At 45.7% G+C, this 24736-nt stretch overlaps 1 protein-coding gene across 4 annotated transcripts in view; it reads left to right on the forward strand.

The window, feature by feature from the left end:
* LOC119456186 (major facilitator superfamily domain-containing protein 6-A) overlaps positions 1-10024 on the forward strand; it is a 33026-nt gene extending 23002 nt beyond the window's left edge. For all 4 annotated transcript variants that reach the window (XM_049669593.1, XM_049669592.1, XM_037717812.2 and 1 more), the window contains exons 5-6: positions 151-309; positions 4690-10024. In XM_049669593.1, the coding sequence (XP_049525550.1) occupies positions 151-309; positions 4690-4787 (257 nt within the window). In that variant the 3' untranslated portion in view covers positions 4788-10024. The remainder of the gene's footprint in view (positions 1-150; positions 310-4689) is intronic.
* The last annotated feature ends 14712 nt before the right edge of the window (positions 10025-24736 follow it).

Raw genomic sequence — 24736 nt, forward strand, 5'->3', positions numbered from 1 at the left:
CCCAGTATGTCAAACATACATACTAAGAAAATGGTGAAAATGAAACGTAGCCACATTACATGAAATTTTGTTGACTATGCTTTACCTTTTGTTATTAGTACACTGATAGCACTTCATTGAGACACCCCTTTTCCGTGCCGTTGTTTTTAGGCATAGCAGCTGGATCTTGTTTGGGTGGCCTGGGTTTAAGCTACTTCGGTGCCAGGAAGACCTACTTCATTGCGAGTTTTGTGCCTCTGGTGTGGCTGGTGCTGACAATTCTGATTGGTCACCTCATCACACGCTGTAGCAGCAGTGAGCAGGACAAGGGTGAGCTTTTTCCTCCGGAATATGAATGCAGTGTTTGAAGCATTGAATATTTAGGTGCTGGCTTAGCAACCTATGATTTGACATGCTTGCCCAAAAATCGCTGGTACCAGCTGATGTCTGCTTACTTATTGTTACTGGAAGTTGTAAAGACTGCATTTATCATCAAACCCCAATAAGAAGTACTTCCACACGATAATTTCTGTAAATTGAGGTTTCTGTGTTCTTTCTGTACAAAAAAAACTATAAAAGCTTCTGGAACACTTCTAATGCCTAAAGCCCTTTCAGTAAGCATTTGAAGTTTATGGACCATATGTGGTAAAGTTAGATTACATAAAACTAAATACAAAAATATGTTGCTAAGTGAAGTCACTGTAGTGGGACTTCTCATATTATGAATGTGAAGTGTTGTGGGCAGGTGAATACAGAAGAAAAAAAGTACAGTCAAATTTTGGTATGATGAGCACCAAGATGACAAACTAAATAAAAAATATTTGCCATTAGTATCGGCATGCAATTAATATAGTATGCTTATGAATATTGGCTATAATTATGAAGGTATTTATGTGTTAGGTGCTACTTCGTTATAACAAGGTTCAACAGTAGTGGAACACTGAGAGAATAATGAGAACAGCAACCCAGACGTCACAGTTTGACAAGACCATAAAAAAGAAGATATATATGCACTCCCATGAGAACCAACGCTTACTTTGAGGCATCGCCCTGAGGGGTTAAATGTGTTTGTACCAGGGCAGCTGTGCATATGTATAGCTATGCATATACAGAAAGGACCTGACAGGCAGAAAGCACAGTTGCGAGTCGTATAACGTGGTATTCTAAAGCATTCAAATTTCTCAGTTATGCGTTCTGGCCGTTGTTTTGTGTGTTATGTGTAAAACAGGAGAATACACAGGTGCAATTGAGAGTGAGCAAAGCTTTGTAACTGCTGGTGGCCTAGCACCTTAACCCGACATCAGGCACTGCCATGCACATGATCACTAGAAACCAATGCTATACCTTTGTTTTGCTTGTTCACAATGCTGTGATGAAATCTTGTGCTTGTACTGCTGACATGCGAAGCCACTGTGTGCACCATAGTGACTGCTAACAGCAACAAAACATACTTGCCGGCATGATTAAAACAAACAAGAGGGGGAAAAAAAGTGCTTTTTTGTGCCTGTAGAGGTATAAAGGTACAGTAAGGCACCTTTCCCAGTACTGGAGGGTGGATAGTGGGACAAGGGGATAGTACACGGGGATTGGTAGGGCAGGTTTATATGCCATGCATACACCTCCGCTCTAACCATACAAAAGTGGGTGTGTAAAGAGGATGACATAGATAGGCTCTAAATAAATGTTACATTGGTCAGTCACAAGACAGTCCCTTTGATTCTCAAAGTAATGCATTAGATGCTCAAAAGACTTGCATGTGGCCTTCAATCTGATCTTCATCTTCAGCCTATATTTATGTCCACTGCAGGATGAAGGCCTCTCCCTGCGATCTCCAATTACCCCTGTCTTACGCTAGCTGATTCCAACTTGCATCCCATCTGATCTTACATTAACCTTAATAAAAGCATTGATTTCAATGATATTTATCACCCAAGCAAAGCATCACTTGACTCAGCTTCCACCAAGTGAATTGGATCTTCATAATCTTTAATTTTCGCTATATTATCAAATGCCTTTTTCTTTTGATGCTAGCCTGCCAATAATGAAGTTTCATTTTTTTGTCATTTATCTAAAAAAAGAAAAAACTTATTTCTTATGTCTGTGCTACCTGTTTTTTGGTGAATCCCCCAGATTGGGTATTTGCCGGTACCGCTCAAGGGTCTAGTACGGTACACTTCCGTTACTTCGACTGTCGATTAATTTGATTTTTCGGTTAATTTGATCCCAGCCAAAAGTCCCTGCCAGTGCCCATGCATTTCTATGGGGCCAAACTTATGTTATTTTGATCCTAAAATTTGCCTTCACTGGACAATTCGAATTTGTCCAGTCAGCACGCACACGCCTGATCCTTATGGTGACCCCAATAGGGGCCCCTTTAGTGGCAGTGTCTGTCTCGGTGGAGCTTAGGGGACGGCGAATGCATTGAACACACGTCATCTCCCATTGAAAACAATTTTCGGCCTGCCCTAGCAAGATTTCCAATAAATAACCATAGCCCACAATGTCTGATTGCGGTATTTACCTGATTCCGACATGTGCCTTTTATTGCGTTAGCATTCTTTGGGTACTTCACACACTTCCCAGGAGCTATCTCTCTATCTGTCTGTCTTTGTTTGTATCTAACTGTTTTCCCGCGTACCTGGGTCACTGGGTAGTCGGTGATGGAATAGGTAGCACATCATGCAGCTGTGGTGAGGTAACAGGGTTCGAAACCAACCATGGGACCAATTTGGGTTACTCAGTATCTGGCCATGTGTACACACGTGCCACCTTTCAACAAGCCTCTTTCACGCCAATATGGGTCACTGTAGATGCGGCACTGGGTAGGCACCTCTGTTCGAAGAAACTCTTTGACACCGACTTGGAACACTTGGCATGTGCCACTCGGTCTGTGCTTGTCTTCGATTAACCTCTTTGATGCCAGCTTGGGTGACTGGTTGTGTGCCGCTCTTTGATGAATGTCTTTGACACCAGCTTGGCTAACTAAGTATGGGCCACAGGGGATGTGCCGCTCTACAATGACGGATAAGATCCCTTAAATTTCTCCGATGCTGATCGGAATTGAACCAACGTCACAAGAGTTCCTCAAGGACTGCAACCCGACACATTAACAGCAACCCGACGCATTAGCAGGCCGCGGCAGAAATGCACTGGTTATGTGCCGCTTTTCAGTCAACACCTTTCACACCAATGCTTTAGCGAAATGCACCATGAATGCACTAAGTATGTGCTGCTCTTCAATAAATATCTCGCCGACTTGGGTTACTGAGTATGTGCCACTGACTGTGCCGCAAGCGAAGGAGCAATTCTTAGCGTTCGCAGGCACAAACGCGCCACGCTTCTCATCTCGGAGGCCATTTACGGCAGTGCTACTAGATGACACAGCGTGTCCAGAAAGAAGCGCGAGAGAGGAGTCTGTTTGCTACATCAAATGTTTCGCAGGAGACATGCATTTCGAAGGCCACATGCAGGCTTCGCGTTGGCACCGTTAGATTACACCAAATGTTATTAGCGAAGCACGAAAGAGGAGTCCCACTGCAGTACATGCCTCACATATGCTTCGTTTCGACAGTGGCAATACGTTGTGTCACTACATTGATTCAATGCTAATGCATTACCGTCAACAGCCATCATGAGATGGGTTCTGCTGCAATTCGCTCTGTTTTTTTTTTTTTTTCGCCCAGTAAAGTTGGGCCAGAAATTGTCTGCACGGTGCAGTCAGCCACAGTACCAAAACCCCCTTCACAGCATTTGTATGCTTTACCGCACAACACGAATTGCGACGAAGCTGACTTTTAAAAAAACTGTGCGGTGAAGCTGATTTTAGAAAATCTTAGACAAAATTTTTTGCCACAAGCAGACAAGAACAGAAGAGAGACGTGAACTCCATGGCATGCATCATAGTGTTCAAATCTCCCTTCCATCCTTGTCTGCTTGCACTGAAAAATTTTATCCAAGTTCAAATGCCAATATGCCCAACACGCCGCAGTGTTTAGGAAACCTGTTGCTGTTGAGACCCTTGCCCACTCTTGCTAAAAGTCGGGTGCTCTAAATTTATATTTCTAATTTTTATAGGAGCTTTAATGTCATCTCTACATTAGGTAGTTTTCTGCTTAGGACACATAAAATGGGCACGTGTTTGATTTGCAGGCATGTTAAAATTGGGAAAATACTGCCAAAATCGGCAGTGTGTTCTAGCGTTTTTGCTGCATCTTGTTTGATTCGGCCAGCTGGTTAATTCGATCGATATCATCGGTTCCGTCAGGGTTGAATTAACGGTTGAATTAACAGAAGTCGACTCTATCTACTCTACTCCAGTGTTCACTGTGTCTGTGATGTGTACCTGCTAGGAGTTACACAAGCCTCACCTGGTTTTCTAGTTCAGCTTATACATGCTAAATTGCAGTACGTCATGGACTTTGTATTTTCATGTTAACCATTCCTGAATGGGGCTGTTGATGCCAGTTACTTTGACATTCTCATGAATTTTATTTTTTGGCTATAGTTTTTTCCTCAGTGTCATACTTTCTCTTGCATGTGTAACTGATGATTGGTACCTTTATTGTATACTTGAGCACATCTTCGTTTTATCCCTATTCTTTTTCTTAAATGTTGTGCAATCTGTTCTCATGTAACCCCACTTGGTCTATTTAACTGCAGCATGTTCTAAATAAGTAAAATCACTTTTTTTTTTCTTTTTTTCTCTTGCAGGGGTTGTTGAAGTGCCCATGGAATCTGCCCAGCCTTTTATGTCTAGCAAAAGCAACAGAAAAGACTACTCGGATCAGCAGGCCGCAGAACAGCTTTGAACAAGGTAGCGGTGCAATAGCTCGGAAGAGCAAGCTGCTCGATCTCACACAGTGTGCTGGTACCACGAGCTGTGTCACACTGTTAGCACCATTCTACATTGCAAATCGTGTCATACCAAGCCGAGCTTCAAGCGAGGCTTTCACTGTCTGTTTCCAATTCCATTGCTTGTTACGTTGTTACGTTAATTCCATTGCTTGTTACAATGCAGGAAGCCAGTGGCTCAACGTTGGCCTGCTAGATGAGCATGTTGCTGCTGCAACCACATGCTGAAATGTTTCTTTATAGCCACGAATAGTGCTTTATACATTACATATATATATAATTTTTTTTTCCCTGTATAACTCGTGCTGAGAAGTCATGTTTTATTTCTTGCACTGATGGAAGCGTTGCTGTTAAGGGGATACTAAAGAAAAATATTAAGTTGAGTTAATGCGATAGCTTATCTCTGTTTTATCGTTTTCTGGGCGCCAATAAAGGACTTAGTTGCGTAGAAAACTTTCAACGAATGTCCTGCTGCCGCTCCTCAATTTGAATCGCCCGCACCGATACTGAGGCCACTACATAATCTCCACCTCTCCACCTCCGCCGCTATCTGTGAATCAGCCACTCCTCTCTCAAATCACATTGGCAGCATTTCTAGAACCGCCCGCCTCCGGCCTCAGCTCCAACTTCCAGCTAGCGGTCTGTCGCAGTTGCCCAGTGCCCTGACGTCGCACAACGCATCACACGAAAGAAGTAACATACTCCACGAGATGTGGCGCCACTCTGATTTTTCATTTTCATAATTTTTCTCACTCACAAGAGCTTTGTTCTCACTACGAGTTACGAATTTGTTATTACAGAAGCTTAATGTTTCAATCTAGCTCGATTTAATATTTCCCTTTAGTGTGCCTTTAAGTAAGCAGTTTAAGAAGCTCTATATGCTCTATCTACTATGGTGAAGTGGATGTCAGCCGTGTGCCACAAAATGCCTTCCGCAAGGAGTTGTGCCGAGTGCCAGTAGCAAATTGAATTATGTGACATACTGTGAAGTATTATACCTAGCATTGAACAAATTGCACATTTCATTTGTGAGAAGCTGGTGTGCCCAATGAGAACAAGTGACACATTTTGGGTTGGGAAATTTGTGTTCCTCAGAGATTCTGTGTAATGCTGATGAGCAATACAACTTGATACTCCCACATTAACAATGATACAATAGTGTCAATTTGCTCTTTACTGCCCCTCAAAGCAAACACACCTTATTTGCAAGGACATAACATGAACATGCATATATAAAGAAAGTAGGAAATTTTGATAAACTTGAAAATAAAATGTGAGAATTACGAATATTTCAATTGTAAGGTGAATTAAAGATGCGTAAGAGTTGTGCCGATATTCTAGTTGACATTAAAGGGATACGGACACAAAAGTTGACGAGTGGTTTTTTGCATCAGAACAAACATTGAACTGTTGAAAATGATGAATACAACAAGCTGCTTTTAAAAAAGAACGAGAAACAAAGAAACGAGAAACAACGCCTAAAGCCTGACGCTGTGTCATCGGTCTTCTCACGAAAACGCAAAGCAGAAATGATCAGCGGCGCGTTTGAAGAGAGGAGGCAAAAAGATGTCAGTACTGTTTTTGTTCACTTGCAGCCTTCTTGTGCAATGTGAGGGCGAGGCTGGGGCGAGATGCCCGAGGCTGGGCACAAAGGCAGTAATGTCTTTTAAAATGTTGGCAAAGCATAGTAATACAATAAGCCTAGCGCGCGCGAGCACGACTCACAAGATCAGTCCTACATGGCAGCGGGGCAGACACACACACAGCTCAGCTTCTCCACAGGCTAAAAGCGGAAAAAACTGGGGAAAACACCAGACAGGTGTTTCCATCTGTCGGGTGGCTGGCGAAGTGGACGTGAGAGTCTCGGAGGTACCTCACAGTAGTTGCTCACGCCAACGGCATAAACTACTATATGTGTGCGCTCTTGAAAAAGCAAGTTTACAGAGGAAGTGACAAATAATTCTTGCACAAGTGTCCGGTGCAAAGCGAAATCTTCGCGCTACGGTTCGCGAAAACCTGACCGGCACTTCCATGGCTGCCTGCTCTTCTTCATCGCTTGACGCGGAAGGCTTTTAACCGTAAGCGGTAATATGTCTTGCCAAGTTGGAATGGTCCTCGTCTTCAGACGTGTACTCATCGCTAGTAGAGGCACCAGAACTCGAATCCATGCTTGCGATGGCGGCGTCGGCGCGCTTCCAATGACTGCAGCCAGCCGGCCGGCTATCCGATGAGGGTGTCGTGACGCCATGCCTTCCAACTCCCGCGGGTTGGGCGGCGAGGCGTGCGCTCTCAAAAACGCCAAAAATAACGCCATCGGTTCAAAAATTAGCTAAGTGACTACTTCTTTTCGGTCTAATCACACACTGAGGATTCAATTTCACCATTTTCGTAAAATTTTCAGATTTTGTGTCCGTATCCCTTTAAGCGGAAGAAATAGAGCTGGGCAGGCCATGTGATGCGTAGGATGGATAACCGGTAGACCATTAGAGTTACAGAATGAATACCAAGAGAAGGGAAGTGCAGTCAAGGACAGCAGAAAACTAGGTAGGGTGATGAAGTTCGGAAATTTGCAGGCACAAGTTGGAATCAGCTAGCGCAAGGCAGGGTAAATTGGAGATCACAGGGAGAGGCCTTTGTCCTGCGGTGGACATAAATAGGCAGATGATGATGAAGAGTTGTGCTTGTGTTGTCTGGTTGTGTCCAATTCTTTAATGTAATTCCTAAGTACAGCCAAACCTCATTATAATGAAATCACATCTGATGAAAAAAAATTTTGGAGGATGCTTAAGCTTCGCCTTAACAGTAGAACGCGGTAGCGTTATCGGGACCCGTTCGCATACAGCGAGTAGGTTTCATTCACTGCAACACTGAACGTGGGAAAGCCAGCTTGCAAAGACCAAGCTTACACCGATCCCCTTAAAGTCAGCTTCACTTTTAAACTGAAATGCATTGCTGGAAAGACGTTTTTCCAGGGGCAATATAAGTGGTCTTATATTAAAATGTGAAGGCCCTGGCACCTTTTTTCATTATTTTATTAATTGTTTGCTATTGCCCCGACGCGCGCAGGTCTGGTAAAAATGCTGGAAAAAAAGATTTGTGTTTGAGTTTCCTCATAGAAGAATTAGGTTTTCTCGTACATTCAAATTACAATCTGATGCCAATTGGTAAGCAATCAGACGGTGAATCCGACGCCGAACGGTAAAGTAGTACTTTACCATTTTTCTGACGGATTTCACTGTGAAAAATTCAATTTTTGGTCACCAAAACCTTGCACAATGTGGAGGGCCTGCGCGCGATCGATGTGGTTGAATGATTTTCTCCACCACCCTCGATCACACGCCGGTTGCCGAGACGCCGTATTTTCTGCGACATGGGGCCCTAAACGCTATCGTGTTAAAATATTTTCGTTATATTCAATATTCGTGATATAGCATATATTCATTACTTTCTTGATGTCACTGAGAAATGTTTGATTTACTTCATTATATCCAATAATTGTATTCGTGTTTGTTGTATCAAAGTTCAAATTTCGACATAGATGCATATTCTAAGCACGACTGTATGTGGGCTTGAGATAGAATGCCTTAGCAATTCACAGTTCAAAATCCAGTACAACAGTACTTGTTTGAGCAAGGCCACCTGTATTTGTGCACTGGGCTCACATGATTGCTTAGCTTGTCAGGGTTATTGTGATCATTAGGGCAAAGCTACAATGTTCTAACAAGAGTGTGACACACTGCTCCAGGGGTCAGGGGGTCAGATGTATTCGCTTGCCAAGCAAGTTGAATCTGCAAAGACAAGACCAGGTCTTTGAATCACTTTGCAGTATTGCCCCCTTTTCCTGCTGCACGTCCACTTCTTTGCAAGCACACTGCCCAACCAAACATGTGCTTGTACTTTTGTTATATGTCCAGAGGTTGGCTACTACACAAAGCTCAGTCACGGTGGCTGGGCTGGCTCCATGGACGGTGCTTGTTTCAAAATACTGCATGCACACGCACACATGTACACAGTATGTGCGACATTTCCTTCTATGTCAACAGAGATGTGTGATGCATTAGAAAACTGCTAGCCATTTGCCAAGTTTATCCGTGAAATTGTTCCCGACACGTGACACGCAGAGCAAAACACTTGCATTTAACTGCGTTTCTTTAAATAAACTCAGTATCACCTTTCTTGTTTTTACTGTATGCATATGCTTTTGATGGACATTTCTTTGATGTGCTGTACCATAAGTTTGGCCATAAAGGAACTGTTATCATGTTCAATTCACGAACAAAAAGAAATATGTGTCTAGTTCATACTTTCTAAATAATGTTTTAGTGCAATGTGTTGATTTCATCAACGCATTGCACAAAAACATTAGTCAAACATTAGTCAAATACCTGGGCGTCACTTTAACTGCGGCATTGGACTAGACATCCCACATGGACATAACAAGCGCTAAAGCGTGTCGCCTTTTGCACCTTTTCCAAAGGAACTTCAAGTATGCACGCAAAGCTTTGAAGGAAACTTTGTATCTTACTAATATTAGGCCGGTGTTAAAATACGCATGTGCAGCATGGAACCCCTTCACAAGAGTTCTTGAAGATAAGTTAGAGCGTGTTCAGAAAAGGGCTGCAAGGTTCGTAACGGGCATCTACGACTACGAAATTAGAGGTTTACAAATCAGGGAAAATCTGGGGTGGAAGTTGCTGTCCACATGCAGAAAAATAATCAGGTTAAAGCTTTTACCAACATTAACGGCAGTAACACAGGAATCGACAAGAACATATATTTAAAACAACCTCATTATCAGTCTGAGAGACACGATAATTCCAAGAAATTAAGGCCCTATCAAAGTTGTATTAATGTATTTAAGTTTTCATTCTTTCCGCAAACAATTGCAAAATGGAATTTGCTCCCGGATGAGATAGTGTCTGCACCTAATTTTTCATCTGCCATAGAGAACTTGAATCTGTTTTAGACAATACTTCCAGTGTACCGTTTTATGCATTGTGTAACAAATTTTATAATCTGATGTTTTTGTACTGGATGTGTTGTCTTCCTCTCTAATTACGATGATTGTATTTTTGTGCCATAACTGACATAATGTTTTTTGCGAAGTTCCATATTTGGCCTTTATCTTTGTAATTAACCCCCCTACAATTATATAATGCCCATCTCGGGCGCTGTAGGTATTTGTAATAAATAACAAATGTGTAACAAAAAGAGTGATAGATGGTGCCAGTAGCCTGTACGTTGGCAGACATGTTCCTAACAGTGCACCAGATGTTCACTAGGTGGCAGCATTGCGCAGGCACGGAAACACTGGCACAGGAACAGTGTAAAAATGGCTGCCCCACTAGCAACTTGCGCCACGGAGGAACAGAGTTCTGTTATTCGGTTTCTGCATAGTGAAAGTGCGAAGCCTATCGAAATTCATCGCAGAATGAAGGTCCACTGTGGTGATGCATTTGTGTCACGTCAGCAGGTCTACGAATGGAGTCACAAATTTCCAAATGGTGCAGATGTCCATGGACCATGCTCATCGTCCGGGTCAGGCACACAGCCATCAGCAAAGGCAGTTATGCTATGTATTCGAGGGACCATAGTTATGCTGACCCTCTTTTGGGACGAAAAAAGGTGGCATCTTGAAGCACTACACATCGCGAGGGACCACTATATCATTAGTGCATCATACTCTGACCTCCTGAAATGTCATCGTCGGTCTGCAATCAAATCAAAATGCCTTGGATTGCTGTCTGCTGGTGTTCTGTTGCAACATGACAATGCACGGCCCCAATCTTCCCGTGCAACAGTTGCAACAATAACAGACCTGAAGTTTGAGTGTCTTCTGCATCCACCATGTTCACCAGACTTTTCCTCGAGCGAGTTCCATATGCTCGAATCACTGAAAAAAGCCTTGGGTGGCAAGAATTTTCGTTCTGATGAAGTACGCCATGTAGTGCACGAGTGGTTGTACACACTCCTAAAGAAATTATTTTCTGCGGGAATACGGGCACTTTGTAAACGCTGGCAAACTTGCATTGAGTGTGGGGGGTATTAATTTGCAAAGTAATATAGCTTTGTGCCACGTATGTACAATAAATATCTTTTTTTTTTACTTTTGCAGTTTTCATTTGACTGACCCTCGTATATATACAATAACCACATAACACAGTGGTTACCTTAAAGCCAAGAGTTCAGTTGAGTGCTCTACAAATAGTCCAGAATGGCGTTTGTTGCTGTTTTTGCTTGCAAACTTGCACCCGAAATATCAGCTTCCAATAATGTTTGCCTGTCGATGCCTGCCAGCAAACAGGTCGGCTTCTGGTGCTCTTGTACGTAGGTAGGGCATTTGCAGAACATGTGCTGCACAGTTTGAGGCACCTGGCAATACAGTTGAACCTTGATATAATGAATATGAATACAATGAATTATTGAATATAACAAAGTAAATATTATCTTGCTCATACAAATGTCTAATGAATGTTTGCTTTTAATGAATGTCAGATATAATGAAAGCATTTCCGTCTTGTATGCAACTTCATACTCATAACGAGGTTCAACTGTATTCACAGTCCATGCTAAATTCACAGCCGATGAGATGTGCATAGTGCTGCGTGAAGGTGATGTCAAAGCAAATTCAAAGAAGCATGCTTGCTTGACTTCACTTTAGCTGGAAAGGCCTTTCATGATCCATTTTTTCGTAGTGCCTCTAATGATGGTGTGGTTGAGCTTAGTGAGCTATTGTGCTGTCTCATATGGGCAAAGTAAACGGAGTTTGCATCTATTCATAAATATGTCATACATACTTTAGTGATTTCAGAAAAAGCTGCTCTTTATTTAGCATGGGCTAGCTCATTTTCAGCCAAGCTGCACTGTCCAGGCACTCACTGGAATGTAATGGAGTGACCATTTAACTGCACGAGGTCAAGAATTTGTGTAACATTTAGAGCCACAATATAATACAGGCCTCTTCTCATGGAAGATACAATGGCTTGCAAGGCCAATTTTTCATCAGAGAGCACAGTCTATTTACAGGTTGTTTGGCAGGAGACAAAATAAAAAATGTACTGTAATTATTTCTGCAGATTTTGAAGTCTATGTGGGGTTCAATTTAAACTGGGATGAGAGGTACCTAGTTGTGGGACCACAAAGGCAGCTGCTGAGATGCATAAAGTGACAGGTCCATCTGTGTATGCGTATAGAGAGCCAACATACAGTACAGACAAATGGGACAAGGTGAGGTGCCTCAGGCTGGCAGAGGGAATGCATGACTGTTTTGCAATACCAGGTATTTGAAGTTAGGATAATGGTCTAAGCATTGTCCAAAGAGGCGTTTGTTGAGTAGTTGGTAACAGGGAAGTGTGAAAGAATAACATTCCAATCAGACTTGCATACATTACAGAAAAAAGTAACCAATTACAATTACTTCTTTCAAAAATGTAATTACAGTAACCAATTACTGCCCCACGAAAGTAATTGAGCAATTAGTAAAAAATAATTGATCACTTTAACATAATTTTCTCCCTATTTTATGAATGCTGCACAAGTACAGTAAGTAAAATGAGCTGACCTAGCTCTTTCAATGTGTCCTCTGCAGCACTTCACACGTTTACCTTGTGGGGAGCACACGCACCTTCACGAAGAATTGCTTTTCAAAATGTTCTTTGATAATATTTCCTCGTTTTCTTGTGAAGACATCTGCAATGACACTGAAAATTCGCTCATTGTGCGTGCTTGAGGGAAGGGCTGTGTATTAACACACTAATATTTTGCTCGTAAAATTTTCGTTACTCAATGCTACACTGCTCAGATCTGGGTCCTGTATGAAGCGAAGCGCTTCATTGTTGCTGGGACTAGGATAAGGTACTCCTGATAGGGCCAGTGAGAATCTGAAAAATCAGCCGTAGGTGATTCCCCTGCTTCAACGTTCGAAGTGGCCATCGCTATATCCTCCTAAGATGCAGTCTGAATTTGTTGACCAACATCTCATCAACCTTCTCCCGGTGTGCTTTACTCGTGAGCCATTTAGACTTCAACATTTGCGTTCTTTGAAAAGGTGAGCAAATCTGTAATGTAATTTAATATATTGCTACATTATTCAGCTATAAAATAATGTTTGTGTGTTACAGTTGCAAAAATAGATGTACTGAGAGCCACGTATACCAAGTGTTTTTTTTTTTTAATTTTTAATTTTATTTTTCACCGTTAGCAGAGTTTTTAGAAATCACCCGTGGCATGTAGCACAGTTCTGCTTCTTGAGATAGAATACTGTCAGAGGTGGATAATTATCACCCGTGGCATGTAGCACAGTTCTACTTCTTGAGATAGAATACTCTCAGAGGTGGATAATCTTTGCTGGAGAAATCAAAATTAATATTTCACTAGTGAACAAATTTTTATAAAAACTTAAGTAATTACTTCACGGCACATATTGCAAATTATAAATTGTAGCTGGGACTTCGAAAGTAATGTTCATTTGAAACAAATTCTGACATTCTGTGGCAAAATGCATTGGTGTATGTTCGAATAACTTTTGAGCTTCAATGCATAAAAAGCAGTTTTCTTGAAGTGAAACAACAGTGCACTTTTACCGCAATTTTGACTGTGGATATTACTCAAATGTTATTAAATTCGTTCCAAATGGAGTAGCCTTGTGAAATCAGTGGCTTCAATTCTTGTACTGCAATGTATGCCCTAAAGTAAATAGTTACAAGGTTGATTAGGGAAATTTGGTTAATTAGTAAATTACAAATTTTGATTTTAGCCTAAGTAATGTCCTTCTTTGAGTAATTCAGATTAATAAGATTTGGGCTAAGTGCCACAGGCAGTGTTTTAAAAATTCTGTTAATGTTAAAATAAGACACCCGGATGTCAAGCAGATAGAAACATGTGTTTAATGGCCGAGAACTTCAATCTATATTAGAGAGGTCATAGATTGTACTAAGCGAAGGAAAATTGAGCAGCAGCTCTTGCCGCCTGTGAAGGCCGCTTAAAGTACTTCCAGGAGAGATGATGATGATATATGGATTTTATTGGCGCAAGGGCCAGGGATGGCCAAAGAGCGCCAAGAAAGGTAGTATGAAGCGGTCTATGAAGTGGTAAATGGCAGATGGCGATTGCACATGGGCTGTATAGAGGCCTAAAACATACGCTGTAAATGGCGTAATATATATAGACACTAAAATAATGAGAATGACAAGTGATATGGGCTATGATCATAAAACATATTCTATGTATGGATAACACAATAAATTGTGGCAAGCCAATAATGGCACAGCTGCCTCACCAGAGCCCTTGAACGCAAGGGCCCAGAGGCCTGTGCCTTACAGCACTACTATCGCAGCTGCACCCTCTATAGAGAGGGGCGTGCTACGAATCTCTTGGGCTAATAACGTGCAACACAACATCGTTTAAAAAATTGAGCACCGCTTTAGACCCAAAGACTGGTGCTGCGCCAAGAAACAGTGCGGGATGAAGGGGGATACGCTGCTGGTAAGCTTGAGGAAAATGCTTTTTCCGTTCAGGTTCTGCTTCCCGACACTCCGCCAAGACGTGGAGGACGGTCAGCCTCTCGCCACATCTACCACAGCTGAGAGGTTCAGCACCAGTTAAAAGATAAGATTGGGTACCATAGGTGTGCCCTATTCCCAGTCGGCAAAAGAGCACATCACATCGTCGTGACTTTGATAGTGGCAACCAATTCCCTAACTGGGGTTTGATTGCGTGCAGCTTATTCAAGGTTTCGGCATCCCACAAGTGTTGTCAATGGCTCCTGAGCTTTTTACGAAGGAATGGCTTCAGGTCTGTGGCTGGGACTGCTATGGAGAAACTGCTAGCTTTCGTTACCATGGCTTTAGCCATTTCATCTACTAGCGCATCTCCCTTGATGCCTCTGTGCCCAGGCACCCAGCATAATACAACATGTTGGTTAGACATGTAGGTTCTGCATAACAGTGCGTAAAGGTCGTTGATTATAGGATTTTTATGTTTCTGTAGTGATTTTAAAGCTTTCACTACACTTAAGGAGTCTGTGAATATAATGGCTTTTGTAAGATTTGTTTTTCTAATATGTTTCACAGCCGCCATTACTGCGTAAGCTTCTGCAGTAAACATGCTGGTTTCCCGGTGCAGGACGCCAGATTCTGAAAATGATGGAGCAGCAGCTGCATATAAGACGCCAGAGTGTGACTTCGATGCGTCTGTGTAGAATTGTGGACAAGAGTACTTCCACTGGAGCTCAAAGAAGTAAATACGAATGTGTACTTCTGAAGCGTGTTTAGTGATTGCTTCAAATGACAAGTCACACACTATCTCCTGCCACAACCATGGCGAAAGCGGTTTTGCCTGGAGCTATTATTTCATGTGTAGGGAGCGGAATACGCATCTCCTCACTCAATTTCCTTACATGTGAGAAGAGGTTTATTGGCGGTGTCCGTCAAGGATGCTACGAGTTTCAAGAACGGTGAGGCAGCGTGGAGCACCGTCTCCAAAAACACCAGCGACCAACAGCGAAAGCAGAGCGGGCCGAGCGTTGGCGATGCCGCTGGACGGAGGCGCGTCTTCTTCTTCACAATCGCCCCCGCAGAAAAAGAGCCATCCTGGCGACCTAAGTTGTTGTTGGCAGAGGGTCATAGTAGGGCTTGAGACGCGCCACGTGGACGAGATCACGTCCACGCCGGCGCAGGTCGTCAGATGGAGAAAGTGGCTCAATGAGAAAATTCACCGGGGACGTTCGCTCCAAGACGCGGTAATGCCCTTCGTACTTTGGAATGAGTTTTGAGGAAAGGCCAGGAGTTTGGCAAGGAACAGCCAGCCATACAAGAGACCCTGGGGCATACGTGGGACTGGGCAGTGAGTCGGCGCATCCTTCCTTCTGGCGCTGTTCTTGTGACATAAAGATGCGCGCGAGCTGGCGGCACTCTTCGGCTTGTCGGGCAGCTTCGTACACAGGTGGGCACTCGGAAGCGTCAGGACGGTATGGAAGGAGAGTGTTGATGGTATGCAATGGCTCCCATCCATATATGAGGAAGAAAGGTGAAAATCCTGTTGTAGCTTGTATCGCGGTGTTGTATGCGAACGTTACAAACGGAAGTACGCAGTTCCAGTTGCCATGATCAGATGCCACGTACATCGCGAGCATATAACCGAGAGTGTGGTTAAACCGTTCCGTGAGCCCGTTAGTCTGCGGATGGTAAGCCGTGCTCGTGCGATGAATAATGTGGCATTCTGAAAGCAGAGCTTTGACGACCTCAGAGAGGAAGGCGCGACCTCTATCACTGAGAAGTTCTCGAGGTGCGCCATGTTGAAGGACGAAGCAATGCAGGACGAAAGAGGCTATATCCCGCGCTGTAGCATTCGGTAGAGCAGCAGTTTCGGCATAGCGTGTCAAATGGTCCACAGCAACTATGATCCACCGATTGCCATCCGGTGTCATGGGAAGCGGGCCGTAGAGGTCAATGCCTACGCGATCGAAGAGTTTGGCAGGGCACGGAAGCGGCTGCAAGGCGCCAGACGCACGTAAAGGTGCTAACTTGCGACGTTGACAGTCAGGGCAGCACTGAACAAACTTTCGTACAAAAGTGTACATTCCCCGCCAGTAGTAGCGATGGCTTAGACTGTTCATAAGTCTTAAATACTCCGGCATGGTCACATTGCAGATCGTCGTGAAAAGAGGCACAGATTTGGGATCTTAAGCTGCGGGGAATGACTAGTAGCCATATATGGCCTTCGGGAGCGTAGTTGCGTCGGTGAAGCAGCTGATCACGAATGGCGAAATGAACAGCTTGGCGTCGGAGGGATCGGGATACAGGAGTCGTCGATGATCCAGAAAGATAGGCGAAAAGAGAAGCGATCCACGGGTCACGGCGTTGTTCGGTGCCAATGGAGTCTAGGTCAAGAGATGACAGAGGGTGAGCGCAAGTGGTTCCGCAGGCCGAGTCGGGAGGTAGAGGTGAACGGGACAGGGCATCTGCATCAGTGTGCTTGCGACCACAGCGGTAGACGACGTGAATATTGTACTCCTGGATTCTAAGTGCTAAGCGGCCAGATGGATATTTCAACGTGGCGAGCCAACAAAGGGCTTGGTGATCCGTTACCAGATCAAATGGGCGGCCGTATAAGTATGGGCGGAACTTGCCAAGCGCCCATACCAGAGCCAAGCACTCTTTTTCAGTTACGCTGTAATTGGCCTCTGCTTTTGTCAGCGTACGACTCGCATAGGCGACCACGTATTCGGAGTAGCCGGGCTTGCGCTGCGCGAGGACGGCGCCAAGACTGACCCCGCTGGAGTTTGTATGCACCTCAGTTGCAGCTGTCGGGTCGAAATGGCGAAGAATAGGTGGAGAGGTAAGAAGACGCCGCAGTGTAGCAAACGTGGCGTCGCATGCAGGAGACCAGGAGGAGAGGTTCGCACCACCGCGTAAAAGCTGGGTCAAGGGCGACATTATCGATGCGAAATTGCGGACAAAGCGCCGGAAATATGAGCACAGGCCCACAAAACTGCATAGTTCTTTGACATTAGTTGGCTTTGGGAACTGAGCAACTCAACGAGGTTTCGAGGGGTCCGGTAGAATGCCTTGCTTGGACACGGTGTGGCCTAAGATGGTCAGCTCCCACGCGGCGAAGTGGCACTTCTTGAGGTTCAGTTGCAGGCCAGCGTTGGAGAGACACGTTAAAACATGTCGAAGGCAAAGTAGGTGGGTCGGAAAGTCAGGCGAGAAAACCACGACATCGTCGAGGTAACAAAGACACATAGACCACTTGAGGCCACGCAGCGTATTGTCCATGAGTCGTTCAAACGTGGCAGGCACGTTGCAAAGTCCAAAGGGCATCACGTTGAACTCGTATAGGCCATCAGGTGTAATAAACACCGTTTTCTGGCGATCGGCTTCAGCCATTGGAACCTGCCAGTAGCCAGAACGCAAGTCTAGAGACGAAAAGAATTCTGCGCCCTGAAGGCTGTCAAGGGCGTCGTCGATGCGCGGCAAAGGATAGATAGATGTCCTTGCGTGTGACCTTATTCAATCGACGGTAGTCAACGCAAAAGCGGATAGACCCATCCTTCTTGCGAACGAGAATGACAGGAGATGCCCAGGGACTGTGAGATGGTTGGATAACGCCACGGCGTAGCATATCGTCGACTTGGTCGTTGATGATGCGACGCTCGTCGGCAGGAGACGCGGTACGGTCGTTGACACAGCGGCTGGTGCAAGCCGGTGTGAATGTAGTACTGCACTTCCGACGTTCGGCCCAATTTCGGCTGAGACACATCGAAGGAATCTCTGAAGTGGTGTAGAAGCTGAAGAAGCTCGGAGCGTTCGGCAGGGGTTAGTGTAGTGGCGATAGAACCGGAAAACATGTCACTCGACGACTCATCATGCGTTGAAAGGGCAAGGAGTTCGTGCGAGTCAAGATGGAAAGAGTCGTCTGGCACGGTAACAAAGCAGGAAGAGTCAAGCTGTTCCACGCGGCCGAGACATTCGCCGACAAGCAACATAACCGACGCAGAAAGCGGATTGTACACAAGAATATTGCTGATGCCGGCGGCGATGTCAAGCGTTGCAAAAGGCAGTGGAACGGCTTTGCGACTCATAAAGATGTCAGATGGTGTAAAGAAGACCGTCGCATCGATGACGGCATCGCAGACGACTGGGACAAGAGCAAAAGAGCCAGGTGGAATGTCGGTGTTCTTACGCACAACCAGTTTAGGCGGCTGATCAAGAGCGTCGTGGGATGGTGCGTCACACAGCGGCGAAATTTCAACTTCAGCTCGTGCGCAGTCGATGACGGCATTATGACGGGACAAGAAGTCCCACCCCAGGATGACGTCATGTGAGCAGGCAGGAAGAACAATAAACTCGACAATGTACAAAACGCCTTGTAAAAGCACACGGGCAGTACAGGCTGCGAGAGGTGTCACGTGCTGCGCGCTTGCCGTGTGAAGCGTCAGTCCAGACAGCGGCGTGGTCACCTTGCGCAGCGAACGGCAGAGTTTGGCGGCTATAACAGAAACGGTGGCGCCGGTGTCCACAAGCGCAAAAGTAGAAATACCTTCGACAGATATTGCGACCATGTTAGCAGGAGAAGAGCGAGGACTTGGGCAGTTCGAAGATGGCGCAGTTCTTGCCTCGCGAACTGCGGCGCTTAGTAGTCCTGGTCGGAGGATGCGGGTCGGTGACGCATTGGGGAGAGTGATCGTCGACGAGGAGATGGGGATCGGCGCGACAGAAATTCAGGGAGGTCAGAAGAAATGTAGCGCTGGGAGGGACCCGGGGCTGATTGGCACGTGGGCTGATCACCATACTGGAACGGCCGGGCAGCGGCGTCAGGAGTTGGAAGGCGACGGCAGAAATAGCGAGCGACGTGTCCAGGCATGCAGCAGGCGTAACAGATGGGACGATTGTCAGGCGTCTGCCGTGGATTGCTGTCTCTCGGCCCGGCCCAAGAAGCAGTAGGAGCAGCGGGTGGTGCAGACTGTTGCAGGATCGAGAAAGGCGGCTGGGGATGCCTACGCACTACCTGCGCATAGGTAGGAGGCACGGCAACAGGCTGCACTGTCTGCGCATACGTAAGAGGCGTGGCAACAGGCTGCGCTGCCTGCTCATACGTAAGAGGTGCGGCGACAGGCGGCACTGTCTGCGTATAGGGAAGAGGCGCAGCTACAGGTGGCTGGTGGTGAGCGACGGGAACAGCTTGTGTGACCTCTTCGGTAATGACAGAACGAAGTGTCGAAGGCAGACGACAGGACGGCTCCTGAGTGAAGGGGACCAAGGAAAGTTGACGGGCAACCTCCTCGCGCACAAAGTCCTGAATCTGCTGAAGCAGTGGAGAGTGGTCGGAAACGGTAACCAGACTCGCTAGCGAGTCGGCGGTAGACAGAGGCTGCCGAGTCAGGGTGCGTTGCTTCTTCAGCTCTTCGTAGCTCTGGCATAACGTGACTACTTCAGAAACTGTGCGCGGATTCCTGGCCAAAAGCATCTGGAATGCGCCGTCATCGATGCCTTTGAGGATGTGCTGAACTTTATCAGCTTCGGGCATGGCGGCGTTGACACGTTTACAAAGGTCGACGACGTCTTCAATGTAACTAGTGAAATTTTCATCAGTCTGCTGTGCACGGGCTCGCAAGCGCTGTTCAGCGCGTAGTTTGCGCACAGCAGGTCGACCAAACACTTGAGTGAAAGACGTCTTGAAAGTTGACCATGTCGGGATGTCGACTTCGTGGTTATGAAACCAGAGTTGGGCAACGCCAGTAAGATAAAATTAGACGTTGGTGAACTTCGCGGCGTCGCCCACTTGTTATGCGTGCTCACCCGTTCATACGACGTAAACCAGTCCTCCACGTTCGTTTCATCTATACCGCTGAAGACCTTCGGATCATGTTGCCGAGGAACCCCGGTGCAGATGACGGGCTGGGGCGCAGGCGCCGGCGGGTTGGTGTTGTCGGTCATGATGGGCAGAAGTGTTCGGGTTCAAAGCTCCAGGGTGCAAGCGGCGGGGGAAATCCAGCAACCTCCACCAATTGAGAAGAGGTTTATTGGCGGTGTCCGTCAAGGACGCTACGAGTTCCAAAAACGGCGAGGCAGTGTGGAGCACCGTCTCCAAAACACCAGCGACCAACAGCGCGAGCAGAGCGGGCCGAGCGTTGGCGATGCCGCTGGACGGAGGCGCGTCTTCTTCGTCACACACGCAATGAAAAGGGCTGTCTCACCGAAGGTCGGTTGCGAAAAAGTGTACTAGATGTTGTATCGTTTATCGTTGAATAGCATGGATGTTCACAGTTCGAGCTTACTTTCAGAAAGTATAAGAAACTAGAGTATGTCCTCTGCAGATCAAGAGACCACGCATCTGATTCTACATAGAGGCTCTGTATGGGACTTGTTCTGAAGGCACCGGTCGCGAGGCGGATACCTAGATGGTGCACAGGATCTAGCATCTTCAGAGCGCTGGGTGAAACAGATTGGTAGACTACAGCACCAGTAGTCTAAACGCGAGCATATAAGGCTTTTGTGCAGAGGCATGAGGCACTTCCTGTCACTACCCCACGTTGTGTGCGGCAGGATTTTAAGGATATTTAGCGTTCTTAGGCATTTACTTTTAATGTGCTTTATGTGAGAAATAAAGGTAAGCTTTGAGTCTAGTATGATACCTAAGAATTTGTGTTCTGCATTCACAGGAATGCGTTCTCCATGGAGTTCAATAATGGGCTCTGGGACCAGGCATCTTTTTCGTGTAAACAGGACACAGGAGCTCTTTTGGGGATTGAGCTTAAATCCATTCTCATTAGCCCACTTAGAGAGTTTGTTCAGGCCTAGCTGAACTTGTCGCTCACAGATGGACAGGTTACATGACTTGAATCCTATCTGCACGTCATCAACATATGCACAATAAAATAAACTTTGCGGAATACAGGAGCGCAATGAATTCATTTTAACAATAAAAAGGGTGCAACTAAGGACGCCACCCTGAGGCACTCCAGTTTTCTGCACAAATTGCCTAGATAAAATGTTTCCAATTCTAACACGGAATGTCCGGTTAGAAAGGTAGCTTTCAATTAAGCTAAACATGTTTCCACGGATTCCCATTTCGGAAAGGTCTCTAAATATTCCGTAACGCCAGGTAGTGTCGTATGCTTTTTCCATATCGAGGAATACTGATAGAAAGAATTGTTTATGAATGAAGGCATCACGAATAATGCCCTCAATGCGTACGAGATGGTCAGTCGTTGACAGGCCTTCCTCAAAGCCACACTGGCACGCATCAATCAGTTTGTTCGATTCCAGAAAATGTAGAAGACGGCGATTAACCATCTTTTTTAAAAGCTTGCAAAGGCATGTCGTAAGCGCTATTGGACGGTAGCTCGTTACCGAGGAGGGATCTTTACCCTGCTTCAGAACTGGAATAACAACAGCTTCTTTCCATGCAGCTGGAAGGTACCCGGCAGTAAAAATTTTATTAAAAAAAGTACTAGGAGTGTCCTTAATGTGTCTGTGTGGGGATTTTTAATCAGGTCATACATGATTCTGTCAGCCCCTGGGGCAGAGCTTTTACACACGTTCAAAGAAGCTCTTAACTCAGCGATACTAAAAGGAAGGTTATAAGCGTTATTCTGTGTGCACTTACGGTCGAGTGCCTTGCATTCAGCTATCTGTTTGTGTATACGAAATGATTCGGAGTACTGGGTCGAGCAAGACACACGCTCAAAGTGTTCACCGAGAGTGTTCGCCTGGTCCTCCAAGCCAGTTCCCTTGTTCATTGACAAGCGGTAATGGATGAGTTTCCTGCCCCTTTAGCCTTCTAAGGTCGTTCCATACTTTAGACTCTTGTGTATAAGATGTTATGCCAGACAGAAACCTCTCCCAGCTAGCCCTTCTTGCCTGTCGCCGCGTCCAGTTTAAATTCTATGAGATCTTCCGCAGTCGGGTAGCGACGCAGTACACCCCACACTTTGTTCTGTTTCTTTCTTGCCAGTCTGCACTCCTCATTCCACCAGGGGACCCATCTTTTACATGAGAGACCTTTTGTTTGTGGAATGAATTTTTTGGCTGCGTCGATTATAAAACCAGTAAAATACGCTACTGCGTCGTCAATACTAAAATCGTTGATAAAATCTTGTGTTAAGTAAGTTGAATCTTTGAAACTTTTCCAATCAGCCGATGGTATTTTCCAACGGGGGGGGCGTGGGGTGGGCTGTCATGTTCCTGTATTAAGTTAAGCATTACAGGAAAGTGTTTGCTCCCAAATGGGTTCTTGATAACATTCCAGTCTACGTAAGGAAGGAGGTTCGCAGTGCCAATCGCTAAATCTATAGAAGAATATGTATTGTTGTGGATATTGTAATAGGTAGGCTCTTTTTTTTTATTAAAGAGGCACACACCAGATGTTACCAAAAAGTTTTCAATAAGTCGACCCCTGGCATCACACTGGGAGTCTCCCCACAAAGTACTGTGAGCGTTAAAATCACCGGTTATAATATAGGGCTCCGGGAGCTGGTCAGTCAGCTTGTAGAAATCTGTTTTGCTAAGTTGGTAATGAGGCGGTATGTAAATGCAACAGATTGTTACTAATTTGTTAAGGAGAATTGCTCGCACAGACACCGCCTCAAGGGGCGTCTGAAGAGAAAGGTTCTGACAAGCAACAGACTTATCTACAATTATTGCTACTCCACTGGATGGGGTAACGGCGTCGTGACGGTCCCTCCAGAAGATAGCATATTGTCTGAGGAAGCTTGTTTGTTGGGGTTTTAAATGCATTTCCTGAACACACAGCACTTTTGGCTTATATTTATGGAGGAGTTCTGTGATATCGTTGAGATTATGGAGAAGTCCTCTCACATTCCATTGTAGGATTTGTGTGTCCATTTGAATAGTGTTTTATGCTGTATGTTCAAGAATGCAATGTTGGCTCACGGGCCTTTTCCAGGCGCCGTGACACGAGATTTTTCTTTTTTGGAATGGTAGATAGAATCGTGCTGCTCCTTAGGCGCTGGCTGCGCCCTCACGCTTGGTGTTGTGTCCATGTCCTCTTGCGAGGCGCTGGACACGCGCTCTTGTGGGCGCTGTGTTTGCTTTGAAAGCCTCGCCTCAAAAGACGAGACCTTGGTGCCCACCAGCCCGGAGGTTGATGGGCCCTTCTTAGATGGCGGAGCAGCACTGGCTGCACCCGCCGAGGGGGCGGATGACGTCACTGCCGGCTCACTACGCATGTGCCAGACAGCCGCCGGGGGCCGTTGTGGCGCTGCCCCCTGGCGCGCCGCTTCGGCAAAGCTGCTCTTCGGCAGGTACGATACCCGCCTCCGTGCCTCCTTGAAAGTTATATTTTCCTTCACTTTAATTGTCACTATTTCTTTTTCTTTTTTCCTGGATGGGCACGTGCTCCTCCGTCACAGTTCACACAATGTAGAGAGCTTTCACAAGACTCAGAGGAGTGTTCATGACCACTGCATTTCGCACAAGTATAGCGGCCTCAGCAGTTCTGGGAACTATGGCTGAATCGCTGGCATTTGAAACATCGAAGAGGATTTGGCACTTCTGACCTAACACGAAGCTTGATGTACCCGGCCTCAATGGACTCGGGCAGAACAGTTGAGTTGAAAGTACGTATTAGATGCTTGGTCTGGAGTTCTTTGCCATCTCGCCTCATTTTAATCCGTTTAACATTGATGACATTCTGGTCACTGAAACCCTCCAGGAGTTCAGCCTCACTCAGCTGCAACAGATCATCATCATCTGAAATAACGCCACGGGTGGTATTCATGGTTCGGTGTGGAGTTACTGTTAATTGGGCATCTCCAAATGACACTAGATTGAGCAGTTTCTCGTATTGTTTGAGATCACGGAGTTCCAAGAGGAGATCCCCGCTTGCCATCCTAGATGCTTTATAGCCTGGTCCAAAAATATCAGTCAAAGACTTTGAGACAAGGAATGGCGAAATTGTACATACTGATTTGTCTGACTTTTCCGAGTGAATGACGTGAAATCGGGGGAAATTCTGCGCTTGGCGTCCAAAAAACTGGAAGACATCTTCGGTGCGCCCTCTTTTCTGACAACAATCAGGGAGTCGGGGGAATTGTTCAGCCATAAGTACAGAATTTTTTGGCAGCGACACCAGCCACCCACCATGGAGCCCAACGAGGGGACGCTGCAGGACCTGGAAAAGACAGGTCCTGCAAAACGCCAGCTGTACGCCACTACTATAACCAAATACATATAACCAAGGGTGGTTACAACACACAAGGTTAACCCTCGCCGCCAGGAATGTTGGAAGTAAATGGAAGAGAAAAGAAGACAGGAAAGATTAAAGGTGAGCGAGAAAGACGAAGATTCAAGAGGACAGGAAAAGGCGACTGCCGATTTCCCCCGGGTGGGTCAGTCCGGGGGTGCCGTCTACGTGAAGCCGAGGCCGAAGAGGTGTGTTGCTT

Source organism: Dermacentor silvarum, chromosome 6 (assembly GCF_013339745.2).
Source record: "Dermacentor silvarum isolate Dsil-2018 chromosome 6, BIME_Dsil_1.4, whole genome shotgun sequence".
Lineage (NCBI taxonomy): Eukaryota > Metazoa > Arthropoda > Arachnida > Ixodida > Ixodidae > Dermacentor > Dermacentor silvarum.